Source organism: Schizophyllum commune (assembly GCF_000143185.2).
Source record: "Schizophyllum commune H4-8 unplaced genomic scaffold SCHCOscaffold_11, whole genome shotgun sequence".
NCBI lineage: Eukaryota > Fungi > Basidiomycota > Agaricomycetes > Agaricales > Schizophyllaceae > Schizophyllum > Schizophyllum commune.
In genome coordinates this window covers 483846-506386 of record NW_026089548.1, presented here as the reverse complement: position 1 = coordinate 506386, position 22541 = coordinate 483846, and the positions used below count along the sequence as shown (strand labels likewise).

Genomic DNA, 22541 nt, shown 5'->3' with positions numbered 1-22541 from the left:
CCAGGCATCGCCCCTTCGATTGCTCACTCAAGGGTATCCATGTTCTGTGTCAGGGCATCCGCTCTTACCTGTACCATCGCCGGCATCCGCGAAGACTCTACGACGACGCGGAACGGGCCCCTAGGGTTGGGGTTGTCACGCGACTGACTTCAATTCGACCCGCTAGTGGTACGTCGAAGAAACATGCGCCTTATGCCCGCCCGCTGATCAGCAGCTGCCATAGAGGTGCCTCTCCAGTGTGTGCGTGCTGGGCGAAAGCTTCACGCAAAGTCATACCAACGCTCTCCAAGCTTCCGCGCAATAACCCTATTTACAGCTATGCCGGACCTCTTCGCTCAGTTTGACCTCGCGGAATGGCCATTCGCGACCAGTGTCTAGCCCACTACCGTGCTACACCTCGAGGACGGGGCTTCGCTGCAAGTACGCTCTTTCACATATTGTTTCGTCTGCGCTAGGTAACGGATTTTGTAGGCTTGAAGCAGGATGGAATGCCTTGAGGTCGCCGTGGCTCAACTAGCGCTGTGACCAGACCCTGATCGGCCCTGTTGTTTACACAGATGCACAACTTGCGATGATGGTGCGATGGGCTGATGCGACCTACCGCCCCACTGCTCACGCTTCAAATACTCGAACTACATGTCTTTGCGCCTATAAACATCTTTCGTCTGTGCCGAGTACTTGAAGCCCTTAAACTTGATGCCCTTGAGCTCTATCGGCCGCGCCAGCGCCGTTCACGATACTTCACTGCCCAGTGCGGCGATTGTCAACGCAGCGGGATCCATCGACTACCAGTCGATCTGATCTTAGAGGCGGAAGGTAGACCACACGAGCTGGACTTAAGGAATAGGACGACGAGAGCCACCTTCAACCAGGGTGCGAAGCTTCTTGATTGTTCCCTCATCTGGACGGCAGGCTTCCGGCCGGACGAACTTGCAGGATGGCTCTGCATAAACGGTGCAACCAATCAAACCACTTCTCCCATCTCGCACGCCGGAGCTGTCTTCCTGGTCAAGTACGAGGCCTCCAAGCACCCTCTGCCTTATCTTCGCGTTCGAACTTGACAGCACCACGGTAGGATTCTCACTCACTCCCTAGTCTCCTAATTCGCTCATTAGAATCGTCTCTTCCAGACGCGAGGACGCTCTTGTCAACGGCCTTCGGAGTGACACGAAGGAGCTCGTCGGGACCCGCGAACGCAGGACCGCAGTCTGGAACAACAAGTTTGGTTCGCCACCGCCACCGCCGCCGCTCACTGTGTGCTGCTTCAGAAAGGTTGATCGCTTAACCCGTTATACATCTCTCTTCGGCGTGCATGGTCCCATGCAGCAGGGACGCTCGCTAGTGGTTGAGCAGCTACGGATACTTGGCGCTATCGGCCGCGCCTGAACCGCCACGACCTGTCGTTCACCCCGAAGGCCACTGGGGGCGTGATGTATGTCCCTTTCCTTCGCGCGACAGAGACGAAAGTCTGGATCAAGTGCGAGAGGGATTCATTACAGGGGCTCGCGCGATGGCCTTCGATGGATGGCGTGCCATCCAGTCGTCGATAGTGCTCTCGCAATGGACATGGTCTCGGAGGCCTTCCTCGACTCTCCGATCGACGACGCGTGAACCGAAGTCGTCGATGTCGATGTGGTCGGCGTTCTGTCGCATCAGGAGTGAAGGCTGGCCCTTCAAGGTCGCTCTTGACAACATGTGCACCTGACTTAATCCGGGAGGCTGCAAAAAGCATGGACACCATTACGAATGCGTACGTCGTACCCAACAATGCTCAGCGAATATGTGGAGGGATATGGTCGTCGCGCAACGACGTGAGTTTCGATTGCAGATCCTTCGTAATTGACGATAGTCGTATATGTAAATTGTTATACTGTATCCGGGGAATATGAAGCTATATCGCTCCCTTGCATGAAACGCTCGCGAAGAAACCAAGCGACCATATTCCACCCTTCCGCTGCGAACATCTGCAGAGCAATCTCTGCCGCCAGAGCCTCGTCCTGCCAATTCCGCCCTTCACTGATCCATTTCTCTACCTCGTTCGCCATCGCCACTAGATCGCCGGTCATCGACGAGCTATCATCGCCCATCCCTACATCTTCTTCCTCCGAGCCGTCCTCGTCGTCCTCGTCGTCCTCGTCGTCCTCGTCGTCCTCGTCGCCCTCGTCGTCCTCAATGTCCTGGAACTGAGGTTCTGGATATCGTCTGTAAGATAAATCTCGCAGGCTGGGAAACCCGATGGCGAGGAGCAAGCACAATGCACCCGGGTCCCGGAGCGGGCTCTCGCATATAGAGAGTCGCTTCAAGGGATGACCGCATTCATAGCGGCGAAGCCTCAGCGCCATGAAATCCAGGAGCACACCCGATGGGGGTAGACTACGACAGTCGAGTCCGGGTAGAGCCAGCGTGTGCATGTCGGGGCAGACGGTGGCAATGGAAAGTACAGCGTCCATGGTACACGAAGGGTTGGTGCCGGGATCAGGGAACGAGACCCCTCCATTCCACGCGTAATCCGTGCCGGGTATGATACAAAGAGACTCCATGAACGACCAGTTGGGAGCGATCTCTGCCCAATCGTTGTCGGTGACCGTAGACAAAATGGGTGCCTCGATCCGAAGGTCGACCAGGTTGCGCAGGTACGATAGAAGACGGAAGAACGCGGAGTTCAGCGACCATAACTCGTTGTCTTGGAGCTTATGGACGATGAGATGCAGGCGACGCAAGTTGCGGTAGCGTAGCACCACAGACCCGAGCAAGCAGACGATCACCGGCGGGGGAGGTAGGTCGGCAACAGCTACTTCGACGCACAGCTCGTCGAGGGGATACGTAGCGCGAGCCTCCACGACGTTGACCAGGACGTCCATAGACTGGTCACGAATATGCAAAGCCCGGAGGTACTCGGTAGGAAGGGATTGACGCCCAACAAGAAAGGTGAACACCCGAGGGAAGGTCATCATGACCGGCAAGACGCTGAAACCCGTCCGACAGCGCCAGTCGCGAGCGCGAATTGACGCAGATGGGAAGTACGGGACGAATCGATGGCGTTGACCATTGCCATGCGGCGGTGGTACGACCGTCACGGTGCGGAGGTGAGGTAGAAGCACCCCCAGACGAGGTTCCACCCGAGCGCGAAGGGTCTGGTAGATGCACATGTCCATCTCAGAACGACGGTAGTGAAGGGTGAGGTGGGTGATTCTATGCGACCGAGAGAGAATATATTTGCACCTGTCGTCGGTAATGTCAAGGCGAAGACTCTACAAAGGCGTCAGCCACCGATGCCACACGACGGCGTTCAGTGTTCACTTACAGCCCCCATGATCAAGGTACGCCGCCCGGCGGTACGCGTCTGAAAGATCCATTCGTACGAGGGCTTGTGGATCAGGGACAGAAGAGGCTCCAGCCCTGGTAGATGTCTCCAGAGAGCCTCTACAGCCGGATAGTACCACGCCCGACACACGCGTGCAAACTGGCCCAAGTCGCCCGGCGAGAGGACCTCAGACTCGAATATGTTGATTAGCAGCTCCGGGACCTGGAGGGCGTGCGTAGGGTCCATTGTGAAGTACGAAAGTAAGTGAGTAGCTGGTTGCAGGTGGGTGGAAGGAGTGAGGGCTTGAAAGTCCCGAGTACTTTGAATTGCCTCGTCAAACTGTGCCTTTGACGCGGATTCTTCACAATCGGCTCAAAGGACTTCATATGTGGCGAAAGAACGTTGGAGAAAAAGGAAGAGCCAGAACGAGGCCCAAGTGGCTTCGTCGGGCCCGGGTCAGTCCCTGTCCGTGGCTGTAGTGCATCGGGTTCACTCGAGGGTTGGTTCTGTGGTGGGAGGGTAAAACAGTAGACCATCAGTGTCGGTGATTTAGAACGTGGGAGAACATGCTTTGCTACCTTCCTTCACACGCAATGGACTCGATATCACGGAGAAGGGTGAGAATAAGCAAGGCGATGCCTGGTATCGGCGCCTGACGAGGGAACCTGGACAAGGTATGCGATCTGCTTGCGCACGCTTGGTAGTTTTCGAGCATTTCGACAGCTCAGCTCTCGAGCATCACGAACAGCGTCCAGGCGGGTGATGGCGGCGGAGGCGGCGGAGGCGGCAGGAATAGTGATAACGATACTCATGGTGGACGCAAGACGCTCTCGAATGGCCGTTGAGAGGGCTGCTCGGCATCGGCAGCGTCCCCTGCTGGCGAATCTGGCGCATCTCCCGGAGGATGCGCAGCGTCCGTCACTTTGGACAATCTTCGTCCGGCTCAGAGGTCCGGCGACGCGGACTTTAGGTCTCAGGGTCGTAGGTACGTTGCTTGGTCGAGCGCGTCATAGCGCGCCGCCCTCCGTTGCTCACGCCCATCGTACAGAACGCTCTTCGAACTCTCGATATAGTCGCTCGTCCGCCCTATCGATCGAATCCGTGGCGGCTCGATGCTGCGCTGCTCGCACTCGGCAGCAGGAAGACTTCGGCGCGCCCACTGCTCCCCGCGGATGCACGACCCGTCTCCGCCCATAGTCGCCGCCCGCGTCGCACCTCCCCAACATGCTTTCGAGTCCGACTGAGCAATACGGCACGACGCGGAGCGTACCATCACAGCTGTCGGGATGTTCTGCACCGCCCAAAGTGCCGCCACGGTCGATCGAGCCAAGTAGACGCCTGCCGTCGCCCCCCTCGCAGCCATCCCACTAGGATACTCCAGGCCTCCCTGCTTTCCCCTCCACGATCGTCCGTCGCGTCCGACTGCCGTAGTAGGAGGGTGTCCGACTCTCGGTGCGTAGGGCGGACGCGGCAGGAATGCCCGCTTGCTGGCTGACACGCTCATACAGACCGTCCTCGAGCGCGACATGTCTGCATCTTCTGGACCGAAGCGCGATGACCTTCCCCCTCCACGCCGCCCTCCCCCTCCAGCTTTGGTCTCTCCCCTCCAGCTCGGCCGTCGTCGTGCCGGAGTTTCTATGCAGGTGCGCGTATATGCACGCCGTCGTGGCTCAAGAACTTACATCGTTGTAGGTTCAAGACCGAGAGGAAGAATCTATTCGACGAGGTACGTGAGCTGCGTGCGCGCGTTTGGCAAATTATGAACATTTCGACAGCTCGGCCCTCAAACATCGGCGGCAGCGGCTCCATGAGCAGCGACAGCGACCGCCGAGGATCTTCAAGTGGAAGTGGGACTGTCGGTGGACGCAGAACATCTCTCGCCGGTCCGATCGTCGAGACCTGCTCGACACTGGCAGTTTCCCCTCCTGGCGAATCTGGCGCATTCACCGGAGAATTCGCAACATCCGTCACTGTCGACAGTCCTCGTCCGGCTCAGAGGTCCGCGACACGAACCAAAGGTCTCAACGTCATAGGTGCGAGCGCGTCGTAGCGCCCTGCACTCCGTTGCTCACAGCCATCGTACAGAGCGCCCTCTGAACTCTCGATTGTCGCACGGCTCTCCCTAGCGATCGGCGCGCCGGCTCAATGCTGTGCTCACCTCCGACGACCGCCTGTTGACCTACAATCTACCTCCACGCCTGCTCGCCGTGCGCGTCGGCCTCGCCCCTTCCTCCTTCCTCCTCATTGCGCTCGAGTCTTGTCAAGCAGCACGACGTGGCACCGGACTATCAGAGTGGCCGTCGACATCATATTCGACGGCCGATGAGAATGAGCTTACCTTGCGCGGTGGATATGAAGCCAACATCGGTGTCCCGTGCCCTCGGTCGCGGTGATCCTTATACAACGCTCGCCTCTCCGCTTCTCCCTGAAGAGCATTCGTCGTTTTCGACTTCTGTGACTGGACCTTCCCCCTGCCCCTGCGCTCGTCATCGCCATAGTCAGCGCAATTGTTACGCGGCGCCGGCAGTCCGAAGTTGCAAGGAGCGCGCTGCCTGAGCCGTTGTCAAGTGGTTCTTGATCATGGTGCGTCTTGGATTTATGCTTCGCGTGTCTGCTCGTTGACGCATAATCTTCGTAGAGACGTCCCGCGAATGCATACGCTGTAGTCAACGACCTCACGGAAGGACATGTTAGCAGACCCTCAGATATCAATTCAGAGGCAAGTCAAACACGTCGACCTTCCTTCGTCAACTTCGCCTCGGGGTGACCTCTGCGCCTCGTGTCTGCCCTAGTATGACAGTTATGTGATTGCCTATCGGCCCCCTTCGTGATGTCCGACTCAGTTGAATGATTCTGCTGTCCATGGGCATAAGAGAATGCGGCTTGATGTCACTACTGGATGCTGTCCCTCTCAGATTGTGACCTGCGTTACGTGCATACCGATCGAGATTGATCATGTTGGATATCGCGTGCTGGTCAACCACAGACGCTTCGCCCATGACACACGCCACACGCATTCGCTCTTACGCCTCGGCGGTAGAGGGTTCGCTGGATGCCCAGCCCAGAGCTTTAGCTCTGGCTGACGAATTCCTGAGCGTGGCTACCGCTACTTCCCTGCTAATCTGGCGCGTGCCCGCACAGGCGGGCCAATCTCTGCCCCGCTGCATCTTCATAGGCCGTCTACAGGATGCTGGGCGGTCCGCAGAAGTCCTGGCGATGACTTGGTGTCCCACGTCGCGTGAAGAACTCGCTCTTGTCCTCTCTGACAAAACTGTTCATATCTACGTCTTCGTATGCGTACTTTCTGTGCGCAATTCTCGTCCTTTGACGTACTTTCATAGCCGGCTGAGGATCCTGCATCTCTGAGAACCTCAGATCGTCTTCGAAGTCATTTTCACCCCCAACACGCCGTGCAAGTGAAGTATTGCCCTAGTGGCGACCGCCTCGCTTTGACCACAGGCTCTGACACCATCGAAGTGCTTGATATCGAAGACAAACGAGGTACGTTCTGCTACGCTGTCCCAGAGAGCGATATATTTTTGATGTTGCCTAGTTCCAGTGTCCATCGGCACGCTTAAATGTGGTCGGCGTAACAACGGCGCGGTCGTTCTCTCCTTCGACTGGCAGGATCGCGATAATCTCATTGCCGCGATCAGGATCGAGACTGGCCGCGTGTATATCAGGTATGAACCTCGACCCGTGCTAGGGTAGTGTGCGCTAAGCCCTTTCTGCAGAAGCTATACTATTCCGAAAAGCTCTCAGGCATGGGACGGAGTATATGGAGAAGCTATCGAAACGGAACGGTTGGAATTCGAAGACGAACTCCGTGTTCAGTCGCTGACAAGTCGATAGGCTGCAGGGCATTGACGCCGATGTCATGTACAACCACGGCAAGCTCACTGCTGCTGTGTTCGATAACCAGTCGAATTCCGTTGCCATATACCTTCCAGATGGCGATTATCGCAGAATTAATTGCGATCTCGCTCCGCCGCCACCAGGCTTTCCAGCCGTCACTCTGATGGATGGTGGTTGTGGTATCTTGATGTGGCGAGAGGGAGCCATTCACCTTTACGATACGAGGAAGGCCGCGGTGGCGCAGCGTTTGCCGGGCAATGCCGCTGGTGTGATGATTGCAGTGAGTTTCCCTATGAAGCCCACTTGTATGTTGTGTCAATCTAGTTCATTAAGGTCGACAACATTTACAAGCAACTGGTCATTGCAACGCATGAGCAAGGGCTTTCGCACCGTAGGTCATGGTCCTTCGCTGCGCTCTTATTTGAACCGACACTATGCAGGCCTTACAATCTATCACGGCTCTACCCCAAGATTTATGCTTGGCGCAGATATTCCCCCCTGGGTTTGGACGAGCCTATGCATCGTATTGCTCGCTGTCGCTATGATTTGGGGTGTACAGCAAACCGGATACGCTCGGGTAGGTTCTCAACAAGATTATACCTTGCCTTCTCACAATATTGCGAACAGGAGGAATTACGATCGCTAGCAACGAAGGCATACGAGACGGCAGAGGGTGCACGCGCTAATCTAGCCGCATGGCATCAAGCGAACCTACAGTACCGTCCTTGAGCGCTTCAGTTACCGCACGTGACCGTAAAGTCATACGCTATCTCCTTCACTTGTTCCAGAGACATATCAAGAGGCACGGATACAATCGAAGTCCTGATGGATTGGTCATGATTGTGCACTCTTGCCCGCGACTTACGATGTCACTTCACCTCGCGTGTAGTGTAACAGCCCCACGCCAACCGTTCCTTTCGCAGAGATTGGGGTATGGGGGAGTATTGACGACTTCTACATGCCAAACGCAGTGCTCGCTCTGTATAATAACCTGGATTGATTTACTCTTCGCTGCTGCGTACGTGTCGGTCCCGTGACCGCGCGTGGCGCACGGCGTCACAGCCATGCACGCGCGGTCACGCCAACAAGCTGCAATAGCTCACTCTTCTCATTCCACGCCATGCGCTTGGCGCGAGCTTCCTTACCGCTGCTTGGGCAGGCATGCTAGTACCTCCGACAGACCTTTTGAGTAGAAGAACAGGATCGCAGATGACCCTTAGTTGGCTCACTATAGACGACCACTCTGCGTCAACGCAGGTGCCCCCGTGAGCGCATCCTCTCGGACCCTCAGGTCCTTATCACCCTCGCTTATCATCCACGGCATGCACAGAGCATTGGGATAAGCGAGGATCAACGTCTCCACTCTCGACGAGAATGAACCATCCTTGTCCTGCGCTCTTCGCGTAAGAAGTCTGCCTCTTCTTCCTTGCTGCTTTCTCTGCATCTATGTCCGCCAAGGTCAGAATAGCCAGTATACACCCTCAAGTTGATCCATTACGCCACGCAGCGACGCTTGCATGATGTGGGAAACGGGTGAGACTCGAGTTTCTCGCCCTCGCAATCGGCTCTTAGTTCGCTATAGCCACTCAGGACTACGAGACTGACACGCCTGTGCATCTGTGACGACGCCTGCGTTCCACTTCGCGGCGCGTCGGGCGCGGATTCGTTGACATGGTGAGTATACGTTCGTCTGACAAGATCGCAATGTTGTATTCTTCTTCGTTGTCACGTCGGCTGGCAGCGATCTTTTGAAGGTCGAGTAATGGCAGCACCCACGGAAGATATACGGCCCGCGCGCTGTTCAACACGTTGATAGTGAAGTACTCGCTTTGTGTCTGCGTCATCTGCGAGCTTAGAGCAATATCTAGACTCGTTGCTACCTGTTATACAGCGCCGCCAGTACGCGAGGAAAGCGAATCAAGAGGGGCTATCAATCAGGCTAGACGCGACAAGACGATAGCCGCGTGAAGTGAAGACCGCCCTTACGCGGCTAAGGCTGGGCATCGGTCCGACCTCGCTTGAATCCCGATACAGCGAGCCAAAGGTCGTGTTACGCGTGTTCTCAGGCGGATTCCGGTGACCGGCCCCCCCAGGTCGCCCCGATCGGGGCGCTCTGAATCGGCAACTCGGCGCGGCATCAAAAACGTGCTCCGTCAGCGCCCTCCTCCCGCCATCGCGCGCTCCGCCGCGGCGTCTGCTCCCGCCGCCTCCCTCGCTCGGATCTCCACCCTTTCGCAGGGCGGGTCTCTGAAAAAAGGCCCCGCCGCCCCATCGGGCGCTGTCGATCACCTCCGATCCGTCTCCGTCCGCCGCGGCATAGCGCGACGCGACGCGCGCATCGACGCGTCTCTCTCGCGCGCAACCGGCTCATGGCGCCCAGGAAAGCGTCCCCTTCCTACCCCCTCTGCTCTAGGTCCATTGTATTCCATGTGGACGCTTTTTCCATCTCTGGGTGCGCCCGCGCTGCCTTCTCACTTGTACCAATCGTGCTAATTAGCGTTCCAGCTCATCAACCCGTTCATCAGGGACGCGGTCATCCGAAATCTGTACGTCAAGCGATGAATTTTGCCATACTTGTGATCTCCGGTACGAAGCGCAGGGGAGTGGAGGGTGGAAGGGCATGGTACCGAACCGAGCAAGAGCAAGAAGGAGGACAGGAATAAATGGATTACATGTAGTTGTAGCTCATCCAAGTAACCCATTCTTGCCTTTTCTTTCCTATGTAACAAGCTCCCATACTATGTGCCAAATCTTACGACCATACGCGTCGCTAGACGGTCAGAAATTGGCAAGTGGCCTCAAATTCCGAATCACTGCAGATACACAAATTCTGAGAGCAAAAGCGGCTGCTAAAGCCCAAGATTAGAAGATATTATATAAGTACAATATCATCGTCCGCGCTCGAAGCGCTTTGCGCCAGGTCTGTGCTGCTGTATAAGCACCCACAGCGGGGAGTTCGACACGTTACCGGCAGATCCCGTGAAATTCCCACGCCACCGTCCGGGCGCCGCGTGAGCTTTGGGCCATTCCTGCATAAGCGTTGCGGCCTTCGGGAGTCGCGTGATACATTATTAGCCAGCACTAGCTCTACAGAATTGTAATCTATGCCCATTCTGCATTGTTCTGCTATTACCGACCATAGATCTGCACGAGTTTGTCAGCAGCCCAACAAATCGTGCTTTGCATCACTATAGCCTAATTTCAGTGTCTATGCATATATAGTGCATGTGAGGGTATCCGCAGCAAAAGCTGAAGCTACAAGGCGCCACCCGCCTCGCAAACACCCAAATCAGGCGAAGGAGCGCCCTTCCTTATTTGGAAGGGGGCCGGTCACCGGCGTCGGTGGCCCGGGGGCCAAGGAATCCTGCGGGGGTATCCACGTTCCCACGATTCCTCCTCCTCTTGTCCTCCATGTCCGACGAAGCAGGTGGGTAGAGGAGCCTACCTGCCCCATAATAAAATACTAACACAATGTGACAGTGCGTTCTGAGATTCTGGCCGCCACGCCGGCAATGCGGCTTGTGCCGCGACCGCGAAGGGTGCGTGGACATGGCAATGCGTGATCAGTGCCACTTACTCCCCTTTCACGTCCTCAGCTTGCCACCCTCTTTTCCACCCTCCTCTACGGCATCCTCTATGTCGTCGCACTTGCGATCATATACTCCTGCACCGTCTCCCCCTCGTTCGTTCTCGGTGACAGCATCCGTTTCTGGTCGAAGCGAAGCCAGCAGCCGGGTGTCGAAGTTCGTCATCCGGATCTTCACCATGTGTTGACCGATTACGCATACCAGCATGCCGGAGGGCGTATCGCTACCGAGTTTACGTCCCCCACTCTGGACATGCCTCATCTGGGATCTGTTTCGAAGGTTTTAGACCGTTTTTCTGGCTATGATCGCCGAAGATCCAGCGAGACAAAACTTCCAGAGGCGGTCATCTCCTGCCCTACGCTGGTGGGTTGCTGTTGGCGATTCGCAGGCTCGTACGGGCACGTTGGACTGCGACTACTTCAGCCTGTGGTACCCAGTGGCATATCTCTGTTCTACCCCGCCACCCATACGATACCCAGCATCCGCCGTGGGGAGGTTCCCCGAACGATACGAGTGTGGGGCTTGGCAAACAATACCTGGATAGCTCCTCCGCAATCTGAGGTGCGCCCGTTACACAAGTTCTACCAGCCTGCCGAAACCTCCGAATACACGCACCGCACTGAGTGGCAAGTTACGGATCACGCTTTCGTCCTCCTTACGACCTTCGAGCATCCGATGCGAAACGTATCCGGATACCATTACCAGCCATTGACCGATCTTGGACTTGTGACGAGGAATATTGTCGTCGAAGTAATTGGTAATTGGGGCGTGCATTGTAATACTTCACTTTATCGCCTTGCAGTGCATGGCACGTAGACGTAGCCTACTCGATTTTACCCCAATGTCGCGTAGCGTAGTCATTTTCGGGCGTTCGTTAAAAAACATATCCGCAAGCTCGCCTCCAGCCATAGACTCGCTGCCTTTGAAAGCACTCTTGTCCCTTCCGTCAGAGGGACTCAAGGACTGGCACCTCGTATTCCCTGGACGAAAGCGCTCGAGGAATTCTGTCCTCTTGACCGAGATACGACGCGCAGCCTATAAGTGTGAACCATTCATCACAATCAATGGTCTGAAGGTCACGGGCTCAACAAAGCCGACGTGTCCTTAAGTTGTATCCTACATGGCGTGGTCGTTGGATGGCACCAACACATCGATTTCGTGGGTGAGGTAAACACTAAAATCGAAATATATCGAGCACCTGATTTAGATAAAACATTCCCTAGCGCGGATTCTCGATGAAGTGACATGCGAACTCTGATACGGGAGGAGTGAGTCGCAACCACTGGTTTTGTATACCGTTGACGAGGCAAAGGCATATCGTGCTGTGGACCGGCAACCAGCGTTGAGCGGTGATTCATTCGCTTCAAAGGCAAGGCACTGACTCGTCCAGAGGTACGAGCCTGGATGGCGATAGCATCCGCTGCTTCCAAGTGCAAGTCAAGCGTTCCTGTGACATTCCTTCAGTTCAAAGTCAACATACCATGCGAACAAGGCGTGTCATTTGCATACGGCGGGGGCTTGCAGCAGCAGCAGGCACACCGGGTAAAGTCAATGAGGGATACATTGGGGAACGGCATTTGGTCGAAGTACAGTGATATGTGCTTGCAACTGCAGCAGTGAAAGCAGGAGAAGGTGGTCGGCGACCGACAGTAATGCTAGCCAAGCTGTAGCAATCTCGGCGAAGTTGTTCCTTCCCATTCGGAGCCTATGAGGGATGTTATCTTCCGTACGCGTGCTGGTCGGCACATACACGCACCCGCAGGGATAGTCGACCACAAAGGGGAGGGCAGACACGAGTCGCAGAGGCCAACCCGAGGCGAAGTTGATGAAGGAAGGTCGACGTGTTTGACTTGCCTCTGAATTGATATCTGAGGGTCTGCTAACATGTCCTTCCGTGAGGTCGTTGACTACAGCGTATGCATTCGCGGGACGTCTCTACGAAGATTATGCGTCAACGAGCAGACACGCGAAGCATAAATCCAAGACGCACCATGATCAAGAACCACTTGACAACGGCTCAGGCAGCGCGCTCCTTGCAACTTCGGACTGCCGGCGCCGCGTAACAATTGCGCTGACTATGGCGATGACGAGCGCAGGGGCAGGGGGAAGGTCCAGTCACAGAAGTCGAAAACGACGAATGCTCTTCAGGGAGAAGCGGAGAGGCGAGCGTTGTATAAGGATCACCGCGACCGAGGGCACGGGACACCGATGTTGGCTTCATATCCACCGCGCAAGGTAAGCTCATTCTCATCGGCCGTCGAATATGATGTCGACGGCCACTCTGATAGTCCGGTGCCACGTCGTGCTGCTTGACAAGACTCGAGCGCAATGAGGAGGAAGGAGGAAGGGGCGAGGCCGACGCGCACGGCGAGCAGGCGTGGAGGTAGATTGTAGGTCAACAGGCGGTCGTCGGAGGTGAGCACAGCATTGAGCCGGCGCGCCGATCGCTAGGGAGAGCCGTGCGACAATCGAGAGTTCAGAGGGCGCTCTGTACGATGGCTGTGAGCAACGGAGTGCAGGGCGCTACGACGCGCTCGCACCTATGACGTTGAGACCTTTGGTTCGTGTCGCGGACCTCTGAGCCGGACGAGGACTGTCGACAGTGACGGATGTTGCGAATTCTCCGGTGAATGCGCCAGATTCGCCAGGAGGGGAAACTGCCAGTGTCGAGCAGGTCTCGACGATCGGACCGGCGAGAGATGTTCTGCGTCCACCGACAGTCCCACTTCCACTTGAAGATCCTCGGCGGTCGCTGTCGCTGCTCATGGAGCCGCTGCCGCCGATGTTTGAGGGCCGAGCTGTCGAAATGTTCATAATTTGCCAAACGCGCGCACGCAGCTCACGTACCTCGTCGAATAGATTCTTCCTCTCGGTCTTGAACCTACAACGATGTAAGTTCTTGAGCCACGACGGCGTGCATATACGCGCACCTGCATAGAAACTCCGGCACGACGACGGCCGAGCTGGAGGGGAGAGACCAAAGCTGGAGGGGGAGGGCGGCGTGGAGGGGGAAGGTCATCGCGCTTCGGTCCAGAAGATGCAGACATGTCGCGCTCGAGGACGGTCTGTATGAGCGTGTCAGCCAGCAAGCGGGCATTCCTGCCGCGTCCGCCCTACGCACCGAGAGTCGGACACCCTCCTACTACGGCAGTCGGACGCGAAGGACGATCGTGGAGGGGAAAGCAGGGAGGCCTGGAGTATCCTAGTGGGATGGCTGCGAGGGGGGCGACGGCAGGCGTCTACTTGGCTCGATCGACCGTGGCGGCACTTTGGGCGGTGCAGAACATCCCGACAGCTGTGATGGTACGCTCCGCGTCGTGCCGTATTGCTCAGTCGGACTCGAAAGCATGTCGGGGAAGCGCGACGCGGGCGGCTAGTATGGGCGGAGACGGGTCGTGCATCCGCGGGGAGCAGTGGGCGCGCCGAAGTCTTCCTGCTGCCGAGTGCGAGCAGCGCAGCATCGAGCCGCCACGGACCCGATCGATAGGGCGGACGAGCGACTGTCGAGAGCTCGAAGAGCGTTCTGTACGATGGGCGTGAGCAACGGAGGGCGGCGCGCTACGACGCGCTCGACCAAGCAACGCACCTATGCCCTCGAGACTGCCGGGCCTCTGGGTCGTACGAAAACAGCGGCGGTTGCGAATTCTGCGCCGCATGCGCCAGATTCGCCGGGAGGGGAAGCGCTCGATGGCGAGAGGCTCTCTCTACGGCCTCTCGATCGAGGAGGTTCTGCGTCCAGCGACCGTCTTACTGGGACCACGACGGGCAGTTAGTGCTGCTCATGCGGCGGCGGCGGCCGCCGTCACTGCTCGACAAGTGAACTGTTGCAATGTTCGATAAAAACACATGTTGCACAAGCCGATGCGCACCTCGCCCTTGTCATCTTGACAGAAAGCACCGCCTGGCTGTCGATGAGCCTTATGCGCAGCCTGCTGCAGCCGAGCTCTGCGTGCGCTCCTCTGATGTCGCCTCAGGGCTATCGCCCATTACAAGCGCGAATGATGCGATCAATGTGATCGAGATGAACCAATGTATTCACACTTTGGACCGTCAACGCCCACTCTCACTTGGGGAGGTAGCTTATACGATAGCATCCTCGTCTTGGCACTCTTACTACAGCTAATTTCAAGATTATTCTCTCAGCTCCCTTCTTGAAACATGTCATCGCCAGCGAGTCGACCGGATCACTGCGCTACGCTCGAACCTGGTATAGCAGCTTCTTCAAGGCCTCCACGGTCCCTTCTTGGTCTGCTACCGCCGCTGTCAGTTTTCTATGCCCAGAATACTCAATCCGACATCCACCTTTGAATTTCGGTCCTTGCTGTCCGTGGAACGGGTTGACTGTGCCTTCGGCGGGCTCTTGTCAGTACGAGCTCCCTGCTGGCCGTCGACTTAGCGTCACGGTGAGCAACATATTCTATGCACTCACTGCAACTCGGCGCGGGCGAGCGGCATCGCTGGCACCCGTCACGTCGCGATCCACGACGAGCGTTAGCTCGAAATCTGCTATCATCCAATCTTCTTCCCCCGGAGTGAAGCAGACTTCGATGAGATTCCAGGTCATTTCGAGAGACTGGGTAGGCAGGAAGACTGGAAGCCTGGGTTCTCGTCGATTTATACAAGGCCCGAAAAATGCCACTCAAAAGGAGGATAGTCCTTCAGCGCGGTTCAGGCAGAGCCCGGATGTAGGGCTAATGCCTCGCCGCGTACAATGGCATATCTTCTTTGAGAGTCCCTGCCTGGTACAAGTCGATGGACTTACTTCTTGCAGGAGTCATCGGATCGCGCAAGTGGCATAAGGCCGAGGTCAACGATTGAATGGACCTAAGGCGAAGGGTGAAACCTAGCCTGCGCACCATCGCTCGGCTGCTGCATCTCGCAGTGCATTGGCCACGTCAGAGCTGCTAACATAATCATCCAGTACACAGATGCGCGTGTCAACAAGGCGGAGAGCGGATCGTAATTAGAAGGAATTCAGCCGTCTATTGATCCCGGTTCGGTGATATGTGGCGTCAGATGCATAATACGGCACCAGACTTGGCTTCCTAGATTCTCATGATACTCATGCTGCTTAGTCGGTAAAGGCAGACGAGATCTTGAAGGTGTTCGTTTTCCTACTGCTCGAGTCCCTTCCGTGGTTGTCGAAAGCGCCACGCGCAGTGCTCGAGAAGTCTGCCCTCGGTCGAAAAGCGCATCCTCCAGCATCTGCACCGATCCGACAAGCGGAGGAAGTGACATAACCTCGAAATATCGATTCATCGCCGTATAATCTACGTCTGAGTACACAGCTCTAGCGCCACACGGAGACAACGGGCGAGATACAGCAAGAAGGTGCGCTCTCGCGGGACCTCCGCATCACTCATGCGCTACATCGACTACTCATGCAAAAGTACCAATCTGGGGGCTCGCCTGATAAGCACAAACAGTGCCCCCGCCTATCCTTCAGCCTCGCAAACATCCATTTTGTCGGTACTTACAAGTTTCACGCGAGACCTCGCTCTCCTCGGCATCGTATAAGGCGAGTTCGAGGGTGAGGAACCGAGCCAAGTCCACCGCATGCACTGTATCGCGCATTTCCAGCCAGGATTCGCAAGGCTTGACGACGCTTGCTACTCCGACTTGGTTCTTCTCAAGTGCGTCGCGCTCGCTGCCCAGATCAATGGGCGGTTCGAACCGCGTCAGCCCCTCGCGCTCGCGCTCGTACCCGGGCATGCGCCCCTTCTCCGGACCCGGCGGCAGGTAGCGGCGGCTGACGCGCGCGCTCGATCACCGCCGTTCGCCCATGGGCAGCGATGGCTCGCGGCCGCGGACGGCGACGATGGGTGCAGAAGCCATGGCCATCGGACACGACGAGCGCGACGGACGCGCACATGCCGGTCGAGTTTGGAAGGGATCAGCGTGGCCGTTGGCGCTTCGAATCTGCTGCAGCGGCACGCTGTTCTTATTGAGGAGCGAACGACCACCATCGTCGAGAAGTCCACCACCACGGTCGAGCTCCATGGGCGCTAGCGGCATATGCAAGGGCGGATGACGGTTCGTCGAGCACTACAGGCGGCGGTGGCCCACCGCGGACTGGAGCCGATCCTATGCGGGCGTTCGCCATCGTGTGCGAAGGCGGCGGCAGCGCCATCTCGCTGCCCGGGCCACGCAACTCGGTGCGCAGAGCGGCTGGGCGCGGCGTCACGCCTGACGGCTGCAACATGAGCTGCATTCCCCTCATGCCACCCGGACCTGGGGGTACGACGTTTGCATATGCAATCCTGAGGACGTCTTGCGGACCCGGCGCTGCACCGACACACATTCCGTTGATCTGCGCGTTCTTGAGAAGTAACAGCCGGGGGGTGATGATTGGATTCGACGGGTTGAGCTCGCTGGGGCGCACATATATGCATCGATGGCGTCGGAAATCTGGTTGTTGCAGGATTCGTAGAGGCTGCCAAGGTCGAACCAGATCTCCGAGATGTACGAGTTGATGCGGATCGCGCGCGAGTCGGCATTTAACGCATCGCGGAACTGGTTGATCTGGAAGTGAAGGGACCGATAGAACACCAAAACATTGGCCATGGGTTTCGTTCGGTGTACGCTTGCCTCTCCAGCTCCTGAGCGCAAGGACGGTCTTCGCAGTGTGGGACCGTCTCGATCTTGTCGACGGCGCCCTCAATAGCATGTGGGTCCTGATCGCAGAGATTGTCGACGTCGACGCTGTCCCAGTGAACACCACGCACCACCTCCTGCGCCCCGCGGCTCGCCAGGTCCCGGTCGTACGTGTTGACGCGCCCGCCACCCGTACGTGTTGACGCGCCCGCCACCCGTACGCGCTCGTGCTTCCGCCTCTTGCACCTGGCACCCGGTCTTGTCCCGCAATGGGACTGTCGTCTTGCGCATCGTCGTCCTCGTGCTTCTTCCCCTTTCCCGACGGCTCCCCAGCGTTACCACTTGCGACTCAAACTCGACAGGCTTGTACCCCGCCTACGTGAAGGGTTGTTCGACAGAAGCCAGTCGAAAGCGAAACTTGCGACTCGCATCCTTCGCGTCGTCTTTCCCCCGCGGCCGTGCACGCGCGACACTGAACTCGGTCGTACCTTCGCCAGACTCCGTACGCTCCCCGCTGTCCACCAATGCCCTGGATGTCGCGCCGGACCTGGCTAACGTTTGCTCCGGGTTGAATTCAAGTATCTTCTTCATCGATCGCTGGTCGCGGTTCGTCTCTCCTCCCCGCCTTGAATGACCCACGCCGAGGCAGCACCGTCGTCCTCTACGATAAGGGAGGCGTCCGAAAACACGTCCTTCGCGGCCGCTATGCCCTCGAAAAGCGCGGCACATGGAAGCAAGCAGCTACGCTCATGGCAAACCGTACGACGTCGGCGACATCGCAGAAGGAACACGGATTCAGGGGCATGCTGCCTGGCGACCGCGTCAGCGTGTGGCGAAGGTCATTCACCCTGAGCGCACCGTTGTCCGATTGCACTCTCGAGCAAGGTCGGCTTCCGAGTTCTCACATGGACGATCATCGACGGTGACGATCGGGCATTCCTGTTGGTTGCCCATCGGCACGATGGGACGGCACGGAGACTGAAGGCGCATTGAGCGCACACTTGAAGCGGCGCGCGTTCGGATGGCGTCTGCCGATTGCCGCAGATCAGCCGCGGATCACAGGCAGGTCGCGGTACATGTCGAGAAAGGATACAATCAGAACGTCCGGGTCTATGGTGTTCGTTAGTATAGAGGTGAACGATCGACAATGGCTGCTTACCCCGAACGCGGGAGCAACCGAGAGAGACATAAGAACGGTGCTGTCTCCCCATAAGACCATGCGAGCATTCCCCTTCTCCCTCTGAATCATCATCTTCGACGGCTCCGCGTGTCGCTCCTTAATCTCCTTCTCGTTCAGAGGATGCGCAGACGCGCCCACTCTCAAAGGATTGTCGAGAGGGAACCTAAAGCCCTCGTCGAGCCATCGTCCCTGCCAACGAGTCAGTTGACGAGGTTCAGCCAGAGGCCACGTGGGTGACGGTGAACACACAAGATGCGTCGCAGCAGATGGATCGCTCACTCGACGAGCACAAAAGACACACCGACAGCGAGAATACAAAGCATTCGCGCGCGACCCTACTTCCATTGTCGCACGTTGTTCCAAAGCCACTTACCCTATCAAGATCCCCCATCCGTGCTTATGCCGTTCCAGGAGATCGTCCCGCGCTTGACTTTGCGGGCCTGCGAGCGAATGGTGCGTCAGCATGATTGTCCGCGCCTCGGATGGGACACTCCCGCTTGCGCGAAGAACCTCGACGGCCTAGCGACCACCATCGATCCTCGCTAGCGAAGGACTGTCTGCGCGGCGTGGCGACGTGCTCGCTCATCATGCAGTGCCGAGGGACAACACTCACACTCCTCAGACTCTCACCCAGGTCGAACTTGAGCTTGTCTTGTACGCCTTCCTCGTCGAAAGCGAGCGGCTCGAATTCAGCCACTAGAGTCGAGTCAGTTCCACGTCGACCTTCCACTACCGTCGCGGCTTACCTCGAGATCCGTGAGAGACTTAAACTGATCATCATCCCCCTCGCTCGTCGTCAACGATGGCGTACTCGACAGCGGCGGACCGCCCATGTAGTCGCCGTATGGCGACGCGCTTCCCGCTAGGGAGAGATAGCTGGATTGAAAGACAAGGTGAGCAAGCATGTACATTCGCCGGCGCTTCAGTCGACGCTGAGCACATCGCCTTCGTCGACGGCGAACGCGCCACCTCAACCACACTCACCACGTTCACGTTAGTATCCTTCACCTCGTTTGCCTCCGCAGAGGGTGTCGCCGGGACCGCGCCGGTCGGAAGACCGAGGCGCTTCTAGAGGTTGTTACTGTACCGCGGCTCGCGGCCGCCTACGGTCACGACTCAGACGCTCCAACTTGCGCGTAGCTGCGAGGGTAGTGGGCGGGTGATTCGCAGCTGCGGAAGAGGGTCAGCGAGGTTTGAAGGGAGACGGATGAACTGGGATGGGGAAGAGTGATACATTTGTCGCTCGCGAGCGCACGACGAAGCGCCGAAATAGTAACTGATCGACCCGAGCTCACCTGGATACTCCCCAGACCGCCGTTCTTGGCAACTTCACTCTCGTAGGTATACACGTTGCGCCGCGCACTCGTGAGCCGTACGACGCGCGTGCCCCTGCGGGCTTCGAATGGACCGCTCCCAGTATGGGCTACAAAATAATGATCAAAATGACGTCTCTAGGAGCGGACGGCAGAGGGCGCGAAGGATAGACGACGCAAGCGTAGGCTTAATGAGTGGGGACTTGAGAAGCAGAAGGGGAAGGGAAGTAATGGCGGGAGTCATGTCGAGGAAGAGGGAGGGCAAATTGACCTATCGACCAAGCGGGCTTCGTCCTCCCCAGGCTGCACCTTGCCCAGTTCACCTCAACTCCGACCAGAACACACACTATTCTCTCATCGCCTTCTTCAACGCGCCCGGGTACTCCACGACCCAGTGGCGGAGCCTCGTGGACGCACGGCCAACCGTCTCCGCGTCTTGCACGCGGAAGAAGGCGAGCAGGGGGTGCTCCACCGCCGTGGTTGAGGCGAGCTATCTGGAGAGGCGTTAGCTAGGGTTTGTGGACGGGGTAGAAGAGCGAGTGAGGATGAGGGTGACGCCATATGCGTAGCACGTGAGGAGAGGAAACAAGAAGTGAGGATGAAGGATCACGCCCGTTACTGACGAGAGCATTTGTAGGGTGAGACCGAATCACCTCTGACAAGCCCCGCTGAGCCCAGCTCCCTCCTTACCCAAGCCGCACATAAACGGTCCGAACAGCGGAGCGAGACGTGGGGCGGCGTGTGCTCGGACTTCGCGGAATGGGCAACGACGGTGAGGGGGATGTGGAGCATGGAGCGCAGAGCTGGCGCTAGAGAAAGAAGGAGGGCGTAAATGCGCGCTAGTTGGTCGTTTTGGGCTGTGCGGGGTGTCCGTCAATGAGGGCGATGTACCAAAGATGATCGGGACGCACCCCTGTCATCCCTCGCCCACTACGACAGGCTGGGCAATCCCCACTCCCCACTCCCCATTCGCCCTGCGCACGCGGGGTCATGCCCCAGCGCTTCTCGCCGCACTATTCCTCCTTCCCGATGCCAATGATGGATGCGCCGAGGAACGCGTCGATCAACTGAATGATCTTCGCGCGCGAGACGGCGAGCGAGAGCGCGGAGAAGATGAACGGCGGCGAGAGCGCGCCGCGCGCGATCAGCCCGGCACGGAGGACGTTGGCGAGGCCGAGGGTCGTGCTCGGGCGGTGAGAGAGGTAGCCGCACTGCGGGGGCGGGGCGCTGGTGCCGATGATGACACTGCCACTTGGGGACGCAGGAAAGGCGGAGGCGGAGGATGGCCATGTGTAGTGGTAGATCGGTGCATTCGCAGGCGACGCGCTGAAATGTGCCTGCTAAGTAGAGCAGCAATCCGCTGCGGCGAGCTAAACCGCCAGTGTGGACGAACGACAGTCGACAGATATGAGAGAATGTGCTGTACGATGGCCGTGAGCAACATAGTGAAGCGCGCTACGACGCGCTCGACCAAGCAACGCACCTATGACGTTGAGATTTTTGGTTCGTGTCGCGGACCTCTGAGCCGGACGAGGACTGTCGACAGTGACGGATGTTGCGAATTCTCCGGTTAATGCGCCAGATTCGCCAGGAGGGGAGACTGCCGGTGTCGAGCAGGTCTCGACGATCGGACCAGCGGAGGACGTTCTGTGTCCACCAACAGCCCCACTTCCACTTGAAGATCCTCGGCGGTCGCTGTCGCTGCTCATGGAGCCGCTGCCGCTGCCGCCGATGTTCGAGGGCCGAGCTGTCGAAATGTTCACAATTTGCCAAACGCGCGCACGCAGCTCACGATTCTTCCTCTTGGTCTTGAACCTATAACGATGTAAGCTCTTGAGCCGCGACGGCGTGCGTATACGCGCACCTGCATAGAAACTCCGGCACGACGACGGCCGAGCTGGAGGGGAGAGACCAAAGCTGGAGGGGGAGGGCGGCGTGGAGGGGGAAGGTCATCGCGCTTCGGTCCAGAAGATGCAGACATGTCGCGCTCGAGGGCGGTCTGTATGAGCGTGTCAGCCAGCAAGCGGGCATTCCTGCCGCGTCCGCCCTACGCACCGAGAGTCGGACACCCTCCTACTACGGCAGTCGGACGCGACGGACGATCGTGGAGGGGAAAGCAGGGAGGCCTGGAGTATCCTAGTGGGATGGCTGCGAGGGGGGCGACGGCAGGCGTCTACTTGGCTCAATCGACCGTGACGGCACTTTGGGCGGTGCAGAACATCCCGACAGCTGTGATGGTACGCTCCGCGTCGTGCCGTATTGCTCAGTCGGACTCGAAAGCATGTTGGGGAGGTGCGACGCGGGCGGCGACTATGGGCGGAGACGGGTCGTGCATCCGCGGGGAGCAGTGGGCGCGCCGAAGTCTTCCTGCTGCCGAGTGCGAGCAGCGCAGCATCGAGCCGCCACGGATTCGATCGATAGGGCGGACGAGCGACTATATCGAGAGTTCGAAGAGCGTTCTGTACGATGGGCGTGAGCAACGGAGGGCGGCGCGCTACGACGCGCTCGACCAAGCAACGTACCTACGATCCTGAGACCTCCTGAAGTCCGCGTCGCCGGACCTCTGAGCCGGACGAAGATTGTCCAAAGTGACGGACGCTGCGCATCCTCCGGGAGATGCGCCAGATTCGCCAGCAGGGGACGCTGCCGATGCCGAGCAGCCCTCTCAACGGCCATTCGAGAGCGTCTTGCGTCCACCATGAGTATCG

General features: G+C 57.9%; 8 protein-coding genes across 8 annotated transcripts; 3 read left to right on the top strand and 5 right to left on the bottom strand.

Annotated features, from left to right (window-relative positions):
- Window positions 1–1865: 1865 nt before the first annotated feature.
- On the bottom strand, window positions 1866–3550 carry SCHCODRAFT_01035032 (uncharacterized protein; the record flags this gene model as incomplete). The annotated part of the gene is made up of 2 exons (XM_003027967.2): window positions 1866–3251; window positions 3305–3550. 2 exons carry the CDS (start codon window positions 3548–3550, stop codon window positions 1866–1868), a joined length of 1632 nt encoding a protein of 543 aa, XP_003028013.1.
- Window positions 3551–4114: 564 nt separating this feature from the next.
- On the top strand, window positions 4115–5354 carry SCHCODRAFT_02514397 (uncharacterized protein; the record flags this gene model as incomplete). The annotated part of the gene is made up of 4 exons (XM_050343312.1): window positions 4115–4285; window positions 4353–4756; window positions 4813–4947; window positions 4997–5354. 4 exons carry the CDS (start codon window positions 4115–4117, stop codon window positions 5352–5354), a joined length of 1068 nt encoding a protein of 355 aa, XP_050198141.1.
- A 947-nt stretch (window positions 5355–6301) lies between these two features.
- SCHCODRAFT_01104502 (uncharacterized protein) lies at window positions 6302–7888 on the top strand (the record flags this gene model as incomplete). Its single annotated transcript, XM_003027965.2, has 8 exons — window positions 6302–6595; window positions 6646–6805; window positions 6858–6987; window positions 7039–7107; window positions 7157–7439; window positions 7484–7550; window positions 7600–7736; window positions 7787–7888. The coding sequence occupies 8 exons, from the start codon at window positions 6302–6304 to the stop codon at window positions 7886–7888; spliced, it is 1242 nt and encodes a 413-aa protein (XP_003028011.1).
- Window positions 7889–10570: 2682 nt separating this feature from the next.
- SCHCODRAFT_01174891 (uncharacterized protein) lies at window positions 10571–11562 on the top strand (the record flags this gene model as incomplete). The annotated part of the gene is made up of 5 exons (XM_003027966.2): window positions 10571–10586; window positions 10640–10698; window positions 10756–11109; window positions 11170–11503; window positions 11549–11562. 5 exons carry the CDS (start codon window positions 10571–10573, stop codon window positions 11560–11562), a joined length of 777 nt encoding a protein of 258 aa, XP_003028012.1.
- Window positions 11563–13193: 1631 nt separating this feature from the next.
- Window positions 13194–14402, bottom strand: SCHCODRAFT_02515116 (uncharacterized protein; the record flags this gene model as incomplete). Its single annotated transcript, XM_003027964.2, has 6 exons — window positions 13194–13234; window positions 13287–13544; window positions 13594–13627; window positions 13677–13811; window positions 14223–14269; window positions 14333–14402. The coding sequence occupies 6 exons, from the start codon at window positions 14400–14402 to the stop codon at window positions 13194–13196; spliced, it is 585 nt and encodes a 194-aa protein (XP_003028010.1).
- Window positions 14403–16512: 2110 nt separating this feature from the next.
- SCHCODRAFT_01104008 (uncharacterized protein) lies at window positions 16513–17310 on the bottom strand (the record flags this gene model as incomplete). Its single annotated transcript, XM_003027963.2, has 3 exons — window positions 16513–16751; window positions 16813–17117; window positions 17195–17310. 3 exons carry the CDS (start codon window positions 17308–17310, stop codon window positions 16513–16515), a joined length of 660 nt encoding a protein of 219 aa, XP_003028009.1.
- Window positions 17311–18435: 1125 nt separating this feature from the next.
- On the bottom strand, window positions 18436–20077 carry SCHCODRAFT_02671583 (uncharacterized protein; the record flags this gene model as incomplete). Its single annotated transcript, XM_003027962.2, has 7 exons — window positions 18436–18450; window positions 18500–18709; window positions 19134–19202; window positions 19267–19452; window positions 19505–19588; window positions 19816–19943; window positions 19984–20077. 7 exons carry the CDS (start codon window positions 20075–20077, stop codon window positions 18436–18438), a joined length of 786 nt encoding a protein of 261 aa, XP_003028008.1.
- A 769-nt stretch (window positions 20078–20846) lies between these two features.
- Window positions 20847–22533, bottom strand: SCHCODRAFT_02514908 (uncharacterized protein; the record flags this gene model as incomplete). Its single annotated transcript, XM_003027961.2, has 6 exons — window positions 20847–21173; window positions 21237–21253; window positions 21317–21648; window positions 21698–21832; window positions 21889–22292; window positions 22360–22533. 6 exons carry the CDS (start codon window positions 22531–22533, stop codon window positions 20847–20849), a joined length of 1389 nt encoding a protein of 462 aa, XP_003028007.1.
- Window positions 22534–22541: the final 8 nt, after the last annotated feature.